Source organism: Lutjanus erythropterus, chromosome 23 (genome assembly GCF_056507025.1).
Source record: "Lutjanus erythropterus isolate fLutEry1 chromosome 23, fLutEry1.hap2, whole genome shotgun sequence".
In the NCBI taxonomy this organism is placed as follows: Eukaryota; Metazoa; Chordata; class Actinopteri; order Lutjaniformes; family Lutjanidae; genus Lutjanus; species Lutjanus erythropterus.
The window spans coordinates 1,012,362-1,027,156 of record NC_139339.1 but is presented as its reverse complement, the minus strand read 5'-3'; the positions used below and the strand labels follow the sequence as shown (position 1 = coordinate 1,027,156).

General features: G+C 39.6%; 3 protein-coding genes across 5 annotated transcripts in view; 2 read left to right on the top strand and 1 right to left on the bottom strand.

The window, feature by feature from the left end:
• Nucleotides 1-272: 272 nt before the first annotated feature.
• On the top strand, nucleotides 273-3,532 carry LOC146305148 (type-2 ice-structuring protein-like). Of its 2 annotated transcripts, XM_084712140.1 has the most exons (7): nucleotides 273-508; nucleotides 869-949; nucleotides 1,054-1,138; nucleotides 1,913-2,028; nucleotides 2,130-2,264; nucleotides 2,363-2,468; nucleotides 3,307-3,532. In XM_084712140.1, exons 3-7 carry the CDS (start codon nucleotides 1,078-1,080, stop codon nucleotides 3,384-3,386), a joined length of 498 nt encoding a protein of 165 aa, XP_084568266.1. In that variant the 5' UTR covers nucleotides 273-508; nucleotides 869-949; nucleotides 1,054-1,077; the 3' UTR covers nucleotides 3,387-3,532. The 2 variants fall into 2 exon arrangements, with proteins under 2 accessions (XP_084568266.1, XP_084568265.1); XM_084712139.1 differs by lacking the exon at nucleotides 869-949 and having other exon boundaries at nucleotides 275-508.
• Nucleotides 3,533-5,090: 1,558 nt separating this feature from the next.
• On the bottom strand, nucleotides 5,091-5,975 carry LOC146305147 (uncharacterized). Its single transcript, XM_084713043.1, has one exon. The coding sequence runs from the start codon at nucleotides 5,973-5,975 to the stop codon at nucleotides 5,091-5,093; it is 885 nt and encodes a 294-aa protein (XP_084569169.1).
• A 3,376-nt stretch (nucleotides 5,976-9,351) lies between these two features.
• Nucleotides 9,352-14,795, top strand: part of cysltr3 (cysteinyl leukotriene receptor 3) — an 11,301-nt gene continuing 5,857 nt past the window's right edge. Inside the window, exons 1-2 of one of the 2 annotated variants that reach the window (XM_084712068.1) lie at nucleotides 9,352-10,152; nucleotides 13,848-14,037. In XM_084712068.1, coding sequence (XP_084568194.1) covers nucleotides 10,146-10,152; nucleotides 13,848-14,037 — 197 coding nt within the window. In that variant the 5' untranslated portion in view covers nucleotides 9,352-10,145. Of the gene's footprint in view, nucleotides 10,153-13,844; nucleotides 14,038-14,795 lie in introns of both variants that reach the window. The other variant, XM_084712067.1, reaches the window with a different exon arrangement.

Genomic DNA, 14,795 nt, shown 5'->3' with positions numbered 1-14,795 from the left:
TTATTAGTTCAGGTTCAGATCAATAGAGTCATTCTCATGTCTGCTGTAGAATGTAACTGAACAGGAAATAACGTGAGATGTCCCTTTTTTAGTTCCTTCAACAGTGTAAAAGTTCACCTGCAGGACTGAGACACTTCATATTATGGTGTCAAGGTAACTAATTATCATTATATAAGCAGTACTAGTATTGATGAGTTAGGGAGCGTCCTGGATTTCTGTGTCACTAACTGTAAATGTTTATTTAAATTTGATGTTGGATGATGACAGTCATATAACAACCTTCCAGCTGGATTTCCGTGTAGCTAACGTTACAGGAAGTAATGTGAGACGTTCATCTGTCAGTTCCTTTAACTCCTCCACAGTTCACCTGGAGGACTGACCTCTGTATCCAGGTGTCCTGGTCAGACCAGAGACTGTATATAAGAGCTGGTCTCTGTCGCATTCAGCACCTCCACACAGGAAGCTACGGGTCGACGCCGAACAGGAAGAAGAGAGGATAATCCTGCAGGTCTGCTTACTAACTACACAGCATGTTGAGTCGTTGTGATTATTTTTTATTGAAAAACATATTAAACTGATTAGGTTGTGATTGATGCAGGGATCTGTGCTGAAGACAGATGAAGTCTGTGGACTGTGAAGTGTAGATCAGGACATCTCTGCAGCACAAATATTGCACGTCTTGCATTTGAAAATTGGAGCAGGCCATACTGGGATTCTGATAAAAGTTCAGTGAATCGACTTCGGTCCTGCTCATTTCTGCTTTGTGCTCCAATAACAGTTTAGAAAACTCGGTGCTTTGATCACTTTTGCAGGACAAACTGCAACATCTTCTCTCCATCTTCAGGATGTGTTTTTCTTTCCAACGTAGATGAGTCGAGTACAAAGCTTGACTACAGGAAATGAGACAGGAGAAAGTTTACCGAGGTACAAAGCTAGTTATTGAAACAGAGTAAGTAGTGGTGACAGTTAGGAAGGATCAGTTGTTCAGCTTTTATCACTGCAGGTCATCTGTTCCTTGCAGAAATGTTTTATCTCTGTCTGTCTTTATTAAAGGTGATCATCTGAATCATCTCCAACATGAAGATGTTGACTCTGTCTGCACTTCTTCTTTGTGTCACGACGGCTCTGACTGCTGCTGGTGAGTTTCACTCTGTGTTTATGTGAACTATATTTGTCTAAACATGAAGACTTTAACTCATTAGTCAAAATGTCCTTCCAGCTCTTTCGGCCGCCGCGGATGAATCATGGAAAAATCATGTGTTTGTTTATTCAGATCTCTTGTAATCAAATATATGAAACACGAGTTTGACTGCGTCTTTCAAACACCATGACAGACAAGTTGCATCAATAACTGCTGCGTCAAACTCTGCTGCTCTTCCAGATAAAGATTCAGACGCGTGTGAATCTTGGAAAAAGGAAACTGGCGTCGAATGTCGGTGTTTGTTTCTTCAGATTTGGTGCTGCCTTGTAATCCAATGAGTTTCCTCCAACAGATCCGTAATCATTAATGCGCTGATAGCCGTCATGAACACGTCTAAACTGATATGAAGTAAAATAAAAAAACACTGTTCATTTTAGTGAATTGAACAGTTACTGTGTTGCATTAGACTTTGATTATTTGTGAATGTTTGTACATGTGACAGTATGACATCACGTTAATTATTAAATTAAATGTTTCTTTCAGTTAGATCATGTCTAGTTGTACAAACAAAGACATCTCAAACAACAGCCTTGATTTGAAAATGACTTCATTGTCCAAATGATGCTTATTACAGTCAGAGACGTTCATAAAGACTCCTTCATGTTCATAACAGGTGTCATGACTTATGTCTTATGCACACCTGCCGTGATGTTCTCTGTTAGATCAGCACACCTGTGGACTCATCATCCCGTCTGCTCTGTTTGACTTCAGGATGGACACATTTTGTCAAGACGTCCCCTCAATCTTGTCCCGATGAACAATGGACTGCTATCAAGGATCGTTGTTTCTTCTATGTTTCACGTCAGTTAACTTGGGCTCAGGCTGAGGTAATCAGGACCGTCATTGGTCAGTTTCTCCACTGATTTTATTGAGTCCAGTAGTAGAATTCTGTGAATGACTCCATGTTATCTGTCTCTGTCCTCTGCAGCAAAACTGTCAGAACCTGGGTGGACACCTCGCATCTGCACACAACTTTCTGGAGATGCAGGCGATCGAGAGCGTCATAGTGACGGCCAGTGGTTTTCCTTACCCGGCGTGGATCGGAGGGTCGGATGCACAGCAGGTCTAATATTCAGCGTTATATAAAGCACAACAGTTGTTTAATTAAAAATCATTGTTTTGACTTTTTCATTTTGTACAATATTTTATTCTGTATTGAAGAAAGGTTACTGGTTCTGGAGTGATGGAACACACTTCGACTATATGAACTGGTGTATTGGAAGATGGTCCTATTATCATCAGCGCTGTATGGTGATTAATTATCCAGGTAAATCATATTATTTTCCTTGAGAGCTTCATGTATAGTGAAGTCTTTTACTATGAAGACACGCTGTTGGAACACGTCCACAACGTGTCTCAGCATCGTCTCACTGAAATAATCAGGGACGTCTCTGAAAAAGACGTCAGGGACGGCAGCACATGTTGCTCCAAATCCAATAATTACTTGCACTTTATACAACGTCCCAAATTCTCTGAGAACTCAGGTTGTAAATGATGAATGTCTGAATTTAAAATGTTATCGATACATTGCATGAAATCATATCCTACAAAATTCTCACCGTTCTTCTGCTCTTCACAGCTATGTTTTGTTTTTTTTTACAAAAAAGAAATGACTTCATGTGTTTAGTGCTGAATTCACAAGAAGGCAAACTGTTTCACAAAGTTCAAAATTCACAATACTGCACAATTATGTTAAGAGAAGGATGTAGTGGTTGACAGTGTAAACAGACTGTGTTCACAACATCAGCCACTTATTTTGAAATCAGACAGCTGTTTCCTGTGGACCTACAGGATGTCAGTTAAGTGAGGGGGTCCTTCAGTGTGGCCCAGGACACGTTGTGTTCACACTGCTGAACGAAGGTGATACCAGCTCTAAATCTGGTCAGATCTGGTTCACACCTGTTACTTCCTGTCCACTCAGGATGCTTGTTAACATGTAAACCGACTCTCAGTGTCAGTGCAGCTTTAGAACTGATGCTCTGCTGAAACGTTCCTGCCTCTAACTGTGATTGGTGTTTCTCCAACAGACGGGATATCCTGGGATAAATGATAACAGTTTCAGGTTCTTGCATGTTGACTGACTGCTGCTGTTTTGGTTCCTGCAGGTTTCCGCTGCTGGGGAAGCGTCTTGTGTTTCCACAGTTTGCCATCCGTCTGCGCCAGAGAGGCGGACAGGAAGGCCTGAAGCGCCTTTCAAACACACAAACTCTGATCAGTTTCTGTTTGTGTGTCTGTTGGAGCGCCTGCTTCTCTTTATGCCACACTTTCATTCTTTTATTATTGCTGTAACGTTACTTAAGAAACGCAGCGACAAGCGACAACCAGGAGCCGGACTGCTTTCAGCACGTCTTTATTCTGCAGAGTGAGCTGGTCTGAAAAATTAAAAATCTCAACCACTGAAACAAGCTGGTGCTGTTTTGTGTTTTTAAACATCAATGAAAAGCGTTTCCGTGGTAATACTGAATAATAAGAGTGTTATTATCCCAGAAAACACACGTCAGAAGTTCTTCTCTTGGTTTAAAGATGTGTTTCAATTTAGAAAATGTGAAAAGATGTGAAGAAATGTGAGGTTCAGACCCTCCTGCAGTGCAGCCATGTCACCACTTGGTGGCAGTAGAAGAAAGAGCTGGTTCAGTATCCAGGATGTTACTGCAACATCCAGCGAGACGAGAAACAGAACCAGACGTGCAAACGTCTCAGCAATGACCATGATACACAGAGTGAAGAAGTTTGTTAAATCCAGTAAATATGCTGCATTTGCAGATTATGAAATGAATTATTATTAATATGAAGCATTACACTGCTGAACTGGAAGATGAACTGTTTAATGTTTTATATGAGCTGAAACTTGAATTACTGGTAAAAACTGAAAGATGAAATGAAAAGTGCCTCAAAGGCTGAAAGAAGAAATGATCTGTGTCAGAATCAGACAGATGAACTGAACTGATGAACATTTTGTCCTGAATAACTGAGAGCTGAAATGTGTTTCCTGAACACTGAGGCTTGTACAACTTAAAAGTGAAGTAGGATGAAGAGGAGTTAAGATTTTTCAGAAGACTGATTGAAAAAAGATTTGTTATAATGTATATACATCTGTATTTAAAAATTATAAAAGGTAGAAAAAAACACAAATATCCTTAAATAAGATTTAATAAGCAGGACTTTAACTTGAGTATTTTATATTGTAATATTGACACCAAAGATCTGAGTACTTCTTCCACCACTGCTATTATACATACATGAATAAATATGAAAAGCAACAGTGAACAATAACAGGTGATGTATACAAGTCAGTCTGTGGTGGAATAAACATTGAATTTAATAAACTGTTAGATGAAAACTCGCAATTTCTAACAAGCAAACATCATCAAGGTTTTAACGTTTCTCTAAACAGATTCAAGGTGGATCTAAGAGGAGCACATCAAAGTATGAAACACATCATTTCCTGTTCTTGTTGCTTTAGGTTGGACCGAACTGATGCAAAGTCAGTTTGATTAATTCTGCAGGAGAGGTTTTTACGATGTCTGAAAAAGGTAAAAATGTGCAAAAACTTCTCAAAGATTGCACAAAACTCGCACAGTAAATACAGAATGACTGTCATCCTGTTGGGTTTAGATTATGGCTCCAAGAGGCTTTTTTACTAATCGCGTGAAATTTTGTAGAGGGCGCTATTGCACTATTTTGCCACACCCATGCCTGAGAGCCAAATCAGATGTAAATTTTCACCTCGTCTGATGCATGTGCAAAGTTTCATGAGTTTTCAAACACCTTTATCCCCTGAAAAATGTGATTCATTTAGTTAAGAATAATATTTCCTTACAGCACCTGATCATGTGCAGGTATTGAACATATTGGTGATAAGGTCATATCTGTCGCTCTAAATCAGGCCTCATCCTGATTCAGTGTTGTGTTTACAGTTCGGTAGTTTTCCTGCTCTGTGCAGAAACAGCAGAAACAACAGCAGACTGCTGGGCAGAGAGAACGTGAAGGTCAACGCCTCCCCGACACACCTGACGCTCGCCGTCACTGACGAGGACCTCATTATTATGGCGATCACATTCCCACCAAACTTAAACCACAGCACTCCCATTATGGTCACGACGGTGTTAAAAGCTCTCTGCTTTGACCGGTCAACCTGCACCCTGTCCCCGCCCACTTTCCCTGGCCGAGGGCGAATCAGAACACAGAGAACAGACAGGCTAAAGAAAGTCATGACAACTAAGTAGAGGATCAACATGGAGATGGTGGGCAAAAGGTTGTCGTTGTGGATTACAAGCAGGACCAGGAAAGACGCCCCTCCAAAGCAAATCAACCAAACGCACCCGGTGGTCAGGTTTCTGATCCTGACCCCGCCCGCCTGTTTCAGACCCATATAGGTGACTGGGTGAACTACAGCCAGGTAGCGCTCCGCACAGGTGAGGATGGGGAAGAACATCTGTCCAAACCAGGTGAAGAACCCAATGAAGGGCCCCACGTAGACGGGGACGCTGGTGCAGTAGTAGATGACGTAACCGAAGACCGCGATCAGCTCTACGACCGCCATGTTGCAGGTGAAGAAGTCAGAGTGACTCATGGAAGCTGAGCGCTGTTGTCTCCATTGCTGGATTCCCAGATAGAGGACGAAGAGAGACAGAGGGAGGACGAGGAGGACGTAGGTGGAGGTGAGGGTAGAGAGCATGAACAGGCCGACTTCACTGTCCGAGCAGTGAACCAGGCCGGCGTGGACGGAGGAGGTGGAAGGAGGACGGACGTCGTCAGTGAAATTTATTGACATATTTATCTGATGGAGGCCTGGAGACGAAGACGAGGACATTAAAATCAGTGTCAAGAGCTCACAGAGTTTATTCATGTCAGAATTTATTCAATATGCAGTTAAATTACGTCACATTGGCTGCTGTGGTTAGTAGATGGTTCCATAATTATTAAATAATTCCATATTAAACATGGTCTCACCCTGAACCTAATTATTATTCTGTATGTAATAACAAACTCATTAATCTTCCCTTTGGATTTTAGGATCTATGCTCTTCAAAATATTTCATAACAAAGTGTCTGTGCTCTAAAGTGTCATTTTTACATATAAACTGATTTAACACTGATAACTATTTTCCAAGTTAGACGATAAAAACACCCACCTCTCCGTTCTTTGTGTTGTTTGTTGCTGATCTCTTGTCTTCAGCGTCTGTGGCGTCTCTGACTGCTCCAGGTCTCTGTGGACATCAGGATTTCAGGTGTTTGATAAAGAGAGCTGAGGGCAGGACTGATTTGTAATTTGAGGTTGTGAAACAACCATCAGTCATTTTGTTTCCTGCGGTATGGAAATGGTTCCTGTCACATTATTCTCCCACAGAGTTCAGAGTGAAGGGTCACCACCTGCAGACCAGCAGCAGGAGAGACACCAGACGACAGAGCGAGGCCTCAGACTGGTGCTGACGTCAGGTTTAAAACAGGACAGACCGCACTAAACTATGATTATTTTACAGTACACACATCCATGAGCGCAGAGATTTACATTTAAGACTCAGTTCAGTTCCTCCAGGAGGTCGAGATCACAACAATCAGAGCAAATTCAGCTTTTTGTTTAATCTTTTTCTTTATTAAAACACGTTTAAAATGTTTTCACTTCTCCCCGTCTGCATTTCTGGGTCCGTCCTCATCCTCTTGTTTAATTTGATGCACTGTGACAAACTGATTCTTAAAAAAGCAGTTAAGATTTGTGGTTTATCACAGTTTGTCAGTGTGACATAACAAAACAAAGATTATATGTTTGTCACACAGAAAACCAGCCAGTCTGGTGAAAATAAAGATCCATGAGTAAATCTTTGCTGTCGGTTGACAGACTCAGGCAGCACACAGGTGCTGTGGCTCACCTGTCTGTCTGATTTGAATAAGCAGCAGTTCAAGTTCACAGATTATTTGAATTCTGTCAAACATCCACTTTAATGGAGACATAAAATCATCAGTGTGTCTGTTTCTCCTTCATCAAACACGCAGCCAGACGTCTTCCAGATAATGTGGAGACTCAGAGAGAATCACCTGGTGTTCATCAGGAGTCTGTGAGACCTGAAGTATCTGATTTCACAGCAGCTTGTGAAAAAAAATGTGATGCATGTTGCAACGTTTTTAGTGACGATGCAGCAGCACATTACGTAATCCAGTAATAACCATTAATAACAGCTAATTAATAGTTAACTAATGCATCTAATAATAGTTCACTGATGGTGTTCATGTTAACCGCAGTGTTATTCACTGTTTAAAGGTTAAACAGGTGCTATTAACATTATTTAATACAGTAATAAACATGAATTAACCATTAATTGGCGCCATAATAAGCCTAAAGTAAAAGTGAACAAATATGAGTACAGGTTAACATGAAGTTCACTGAAACATTTCATTAAGAGAAAACAGACAAATAAAATAAGAATTTTTGACAAGTCTTTAAAAGTCTTAGAGGAAAAGGGAATATAAAAATGATTTCTGATGTGTAAATGTGAGTTTATCTTGTATGACAGCGTTGGTCTGTTTGTTTACATTTCTTATTAAATCATTTTATTTGTCATGTTTTTTATTTTTCAGTTGTCTCTTGTTATTTGTTCCTTTACAGAAACACATCAGTAGCAGATGATATGAGTCTTGTTCTGTCTTGTTCTCACTCTTCTTAATGGACTGAAGTCTGAGATCAGTTCAAAGTTCACACACAGCTGGTAAAGTGAGACTTCGTGCTTTCAGTTTGGGATCGTGTCGGATTTTGGTTTCAGCTTGTGGATCCAAAACATCGCTGTCAAACTTCTTTTTTTTTTTTTTTTTACAGAGATTCTGTGATGTGGGTAAGTTCACATCTACATAAATACAGATTCTGATAGATATTTATTCTTTTTTTAATTTACTTTTATCATTTTCCTGTCGTTCTGCTGTCTGGTGTTTCCGTCCTTCTTATCAGCTGTTATCAAAGTAAGCAGGTTAGATAATAACAAACTCTGTCAACCATCAGTCACTTCCTGTATCCTGCTAATTTATATACAGTTACATTTATAACGGTTATGTGAACGTCTATATGTAGTTAAAAGACCAGTGCTGTTATCCAATCAAATTCCTTCTGTATCATATATTTAATTCTGAATGACCAACTGGTGACCAGTTGAAATGAATCTTGCAAACTCAACCCAGAAGTGATGTGGCTCTGGATGAGACCTCTGCCATCACGCTGCCCGGGGTTTTTCCCAGGGTCTCCCTGCTTCCTGCATCGATCTGCTGGTCGGTTTATCTTTCCAACAGTCTGAACACACTCCGGTCCACAGAGTGATGCAGCAGCTGACACACAGGAAGAGTGAAAACTCCCAGTTCATCCTCACCAGAAAAACCTGCACGCTGCTCATCAGTGCAAGCAGCTTATTCCAACTGTCTGATTATTGTTAGGTTTCGCCTCCTAGTGAATACAGACAGAAGAAGTATAGACCCTTCTACACTTTGTACACAGTGAGCAAACTGCGTGTCAACGTGTTTGATAACTTGCAGCCGTAGATGCCTCTGATCGCTCTGAAACTCCTGTTGCTGCTGGTTCTCTGGTAATAAATGTCATTTTGTGATTAACAGCTGATGTATTCTGGCGTTTAGAGGATGTGTTGGATTATCTAGAAGCAGCAGAACAATCAGCTGGAGCCTCCGTTAATCATGAGGAGAAAAAACGTTCTTGTAAAAACAAAGTGGTACTTTGTACTTTCCAGTGTCACCGACAGCTTTGGTGACTGATGTTCCCGTCTGTGCAGATCAATCGCCCCAATCTGTTTCATGTAATTACACTTAAACTGAAATGGATTTTTCTGGGTGTCTGAAAAACACACAGCTACATCAGACTCCAGTCATCCTGCTGCTTCTACTGGCCTTTGTTTATGTTTTTATTGTGCTGTTTTATATTTTGCCTTTATGGTTTTATATTTTTATTGTGTTGTTTTACTGTGATGTTTTTATGGTATTTAATATCATCTACTGTAGGTGATACACTGACTCTGGATAAATACCTTCAATAATCTGAACTCTGAAAGTTTATTTTCTCTACTTAAATCATATTCATTTAACTTTATTTCACTCTGTTTCTCACCATCTTTTTGGAGCTCAGACTCAAAACTGCCAAAAATTTTGAAGCATAAAAGTGTACAAAGCATTGATAAATGACAGTAACAATGACAAACCTTATTCTTGAGCTATTTAAAAAAAGAAAGAAAGAAAGAAATTAAATTAAATTAAATTTTGGTTCTTCTAGACGTACGTTATGATCTTTGCACGCTGTGATCAGTGGACCTTGAAGGAAGCTACGATGATTAGTCAAAAGTTGCATGAAAGTTGCGGTGACTGCAGAATTCTCAGGGATTGGTTGAATTTGCGTTAATTGTTTTGGTTGCAACCTCGCAGCTTCCTGGAGGAACTGATCTGTTTGATTTAGTTGAGTGAAAACGATGGCTTGAATGTTTTTTTCCTTTTTTCGGTTTGTGTGTCTGTGTCTGTGTTTGTTCTTGTAACTTTATTAAGCAGCCCCTCTGGCACTGTAATCGTGTTTAGATAACCTCATCATCATGTTGCTCATCTTGTTCTGTTGAAGAACATCCTGGTTCACTAAAGGTCAAACACACTTTGAGAGGTTTAAGGAAAAAACTTCATGTTTAGGAAAATGTGTGTGCTGCTTATAGTTTAGGAACTGAGGAACCGTTGAGTGTGTTTTGGCTTTCTGCCTGTGTGTGTGTGTGTGTGTGTGTGTGTGTGTGTGTGTGTGTGTGTGTGTGTGTGTGTGTGTGTGTGTGTGCATACTTCCATGGAACTCCTGCCAGGCATCTAACACACCCACAAACAGCCTCACAGGAGGATTTGAATACTGAACCGACATAAAACCAGAGAGACGGAGGAGAGATGAAGAGACAGATGGACGATGGACGGATGAACCTGTGACAGGATGAACGGTGAGTGACGGCTCGCAAAATAAAACTAACAAAGAAGAACAAACGTTTGAAGGAAATGTTTGTTCTTTCAGCTCATGTTAAGATCCTGGAAAAGTCTAAGATTACATTCTCAAAATTCAAGGCCTTAAATGGTTTAGAGTTTATTTTACGTTCAGTTTTAGTTTTGCTGTGGTTTCTTGGTTTTCTGTCCTGCTGTGAAATAAAACCAGTTGTGCAGAATGTTTTCTGAAATGTTGACAGATATTTCAGTTGATTGGCTTAAAAAAAAAATCCTGTCTAACAACCACCCTGGATTAAAAAACTGATTCTGATTTATTCTTTTGTTATATATTTTATTTTTATTTATTTTATTTGTTAGTCAGTGTCTATATATCTCAAATTTGATGAATTTGTCAGATAAATTGAAGGAACAGGTGTTCCTGTCTGAAATGAGAAGGAAAACTGTAAATAATAATAGGAAAAAATATGGTTGTCTATTGTTTTTCAGGAAAATGCTCATTAGGGCTGGATATCATTTTGGTTCCAACACCAGTAACCTTAATGTGATACAGATACCAAGGAGAACTTTAATCAGTACTTTTTTTCAGAGGTTCTTCTTTATGAATTGCAGTAATCGGCTGCAAACATAGTTTTTTTTCTCTATCTGTGCCCCAAAACAGTTGAATGGAGGTATCATTTGTTGTAAGAAGTTTCAATACTACTGGGTTACGTCGATCGATACTTTAAAGGTACTGAGTAGAAATACTCAGCCCTAATGTTCATGCATCTTCACACACACAGCAAGACACACAAAGCAACTACAAAGAGACACAAACGTCCTACAGAAGACTTTAAATAACCACAGAGAAACATAAAACAACTACAGAGACAGAAGGACCACAACGAGACAAAAAATGACTACAAAGACCAACAAACCAACTACAATGAGATACAAAATGATCTGAAAGATACACGAGTCAATGACAAAGAGATACGAAACAACTTCAGAGACACAAACTGAGTTTAAAAAAGACACTTAATGACCACACAAAAACACAAAAATGACAAAACCACTACAAAGAGCAACAGTGAAGATACACGAACGACACACATGTGACACAAAACAATGACTATAAAAACAGACCCACCACAGCACCCAACGTCATCTGGACGTCTACTATAGGATTAAATCTGTCCGTGGTCGTTAGTGTACTGTGTTCAGTCTGTCAGATTTAGTCCAAGTTTAGGCCAGTCTTGATGTCCAGATCATATTTAGTCTTCATATTAACTAATTAAAAGCAGAGACACGTGGACGACCTTGAAGATTGACTCAGTTGTCCTCAGTTGTTTTGAGCGAGTGACTGATGAAAGTCAGCTGTCGGTCACTGAGGTCAAACATTAGAGTAAACTGCCTTCCAGCAGCAGCATCATTATAAACACCATCAGTGAAGAGGTCAAAGGTCACAGCCGTCTGGCCAGGCTGAAAAGTCACATAAACACTGTTGGCTGTTGAGAGAATCATTTAGCTTTAACCAGTCAGATACGAGTGATGTCACTGTTCCCTCTGTTTTCAGTCAGTGTAAACGCTTTAATAAAGTTTTGTACAAACTGACAACAAGAAAATATGTTGATGTAAACTTTGAGATATTTTCAGTTTAGTTTTTCGAGGTTTTATAAGAATTGTGAATCTCACCTTCAGCTTAAAGTCATGAACGTGTACAAAAGAAATCAGGCTGATCGATCAAGATTAGCTCCGGACAACATGAAGGTCCATTGATCACTCACACACACATGGTTACACCTGACAGGGATCATATGAATTAATTTTGTCTGTTGTCTATTGTAGTTTATTATATTATTTTTGTGAAGTGTATTTGAAAGCATAATGTGCAACTTTTTCCCAAAAACAACGTATAAATATGATGTCTTTTGATCATCCCTTATGTCTCTCTGTCAGTGTGGTGGTGTCTGTTTCTGCAGAGATCCATCTGTTTGTATCTCCTTATTTTTCTCATTATTTTGCTGCTCGGGACATTTTATTAACCTAAAACGTCAGTATCTGACGTCCTGGGAATGAAACTCAACAATCAACTATATTTCTGGTGCGTTTAGGAACAGCCTGACTCTTCCTTTAAATCTTGCCAGTTAACGTTGTGAGCACTTTGATGCTAACAGCGAGCTCATGCTAGCTTCTGTCAGTTACTTAAGTTATGCAGCTGGTACAGGTGCAGGTAGTGGGTTAGCAAGAACTAAGAACCGGTTTGTGTGGCTGTGGTTTTCTGGTCACCGGGTCATAAAGCTGTTGTTTTTCCTGCTTCCAACAAGGAAAAATATGACGAAACAACTGTTTAAAAATTCAAATTTAATCTTCTAATCAATACTTTTGAAGTATTCAGATAATCAGGAGGAAAACATTTCGTGAGTTTTGGGAAGAAACAAAGACAACGTGGCAGCTAATGTGAACTCACCTCAAACTTTACCTTCAGGAATCAAATATATTCCCTCCTCAGTGATGGTTTACTACATGAGATCTTGTGATAATATATATGATAATATATAAACATCATATATTCAATAATTTACATTTAATTAGATAAGCAGGCAGTTAAACAGTCAAGAGACTGAGGTGACTCGCTGCTGTTTGTACAGTGAAAGCAGCTTTGTTTAAAAAAGGCCGACTGGTTTCTCCTGGTTTACATACCACACACACACACACTCACACACACAGAGAGAGAGAGAGAGAGAGAGAGAGAGAGAGAGAGAGAGAGAGAGAAAGAGAGAGAGAGAGAGAGAGACAGAGAGAGAGAGATGGAGGCATCAGTTTCCTGGTGTTGGTCTGTGGGTAAATACCAAACACATGCGCTGACACATCCCTGGTTATGTGATAGAAGATCCGTCAGATCATTCAGTGCTGTATTGTACTTAAAGGAGCAGTATGCAGGATTTAGTGGCATCTATCAGTGAGCTTGCAGATTGCAAACAAGTGGTCTCACTCTCCCCTTCCAAGTGTGCAGAAGAACCTCTTGCTGGTCACGAAATGCTCATCTTTAGTTGAGCGTCTGAACAGGAGAGAAACTAAACTTCAAACCACAGAGATTCAGTTAGAAACTACTGAAGTACTGACAAACACACACAAAGGAAAGGCAGACTGTCTACTGGCAGTGGTAAAAGGTTAATTGGTTCATTTTTAGCGGGTTTAGCCATTTAGAGTTATGATCAGTTTGACAAAAGAGACATTTTCTCTCTAAACATTTGAATGAAATCACATGATTTCATTCATTCATTCAAACAGAAGAAATTATTCAATATTTTGCCAGAAGTTTTTCTTCTCTACTCTCCCATTAATCACCTGGTGACTTCCTTAGGTTGGGAACGTCTCGTATAACCAGACGTCTCTCCAAAGCGCTCGGTGCTGGAGAAAGGTCTGGTGCCACACGTTCATATTCTGCTATAGTGCGAAAAAACATCCTAGCTTGTTTGCATTTCTTCAAACCAATCAAAATCATCTTGGGGCGGAGCTAAGCCCAGGATGCGGCAACAGTGCTGCTAGAAAATAGTGTCAAGGGGGAACTTCTCTTGGTGGAACATTTGCATGTTGCCAAGCAACAAGAGAGTTAAAGGTCTTTAACAAATTTATTTTTATTTGTGTGTCAATAAGTTGTGTATTTGAATACAATCAGTAAAATTATTGCATGTGTCTTTGTATGTTTTAGTAGAACATCTGCTGACCACTCCCATCAACCCTGGCAACAAGTCCATGGTCACCAGGGAGTTGATGGCATGTTTCCATGACGACGATGCCTTCAAGTACCGTGCCTACACTTTCACTTACCTGCTGGTGTTTCCCGTGGCGTTTCTGTGCAACATCGGAGCGCTGGCGGTGTTTTTTCTGCAGAGCGGCCGCAGGTTTGATCACACAAACACACACGTGTCTCTCTATCCTTGTGAGGTCTCTTCATGGGCTTTTATTAATTTTCAGCCCTTAACATCAGAGCTACACGGCTAATCTTTATGTCCCACCCTTTAAAACAAACTACAGAACTTTTGTTTTACTCGTAGGTAGCATACTCTTCAAATGTACACTACATGTGGACACCTGAACATTGTACCCTTAAGCAGAGGTACACAAAGACGTTATTTGTTCAAACAACAAATGATCTGTCTTTGTATTTAAATACAAGACCAGGAGTACGTGTGATTTATGCTGAAAGTCATGTTAAATCAGGCAAAGGTTTATTTTCTAACCTAAAGGTCATTGATAATGCAACTGATGTGCCTTCAAAGCATCAAAATGATTTAATTAGGACATATATTTATTTTATTTATTTATTCAGTAAAATTGCAAACTGAAAGAAAATGTTTCAGAAATTGAAAGAGTGTTTTGCACTGGAAATAAAAAACTTTAAAGATATACAAGTATATGAAAATATCCGTCAGTTGAAGGGATAATCTTGTTGGATTAAATCAGTGACTTTTTTTTTAACTGTGCCGAGATAATCATGTAACTGACTCTTTCTTACAACTAACACTTATGATCCAGTATTTATTTAATTAAACAGCTTGTGCACATGACAAAGTCCAATTCATGTGGCAATCCTTCTGTTTAACCTCTGTGGAAAACACAGTTGTCCAAATTCCACACAAAAAATATGCCTGGTGATTTT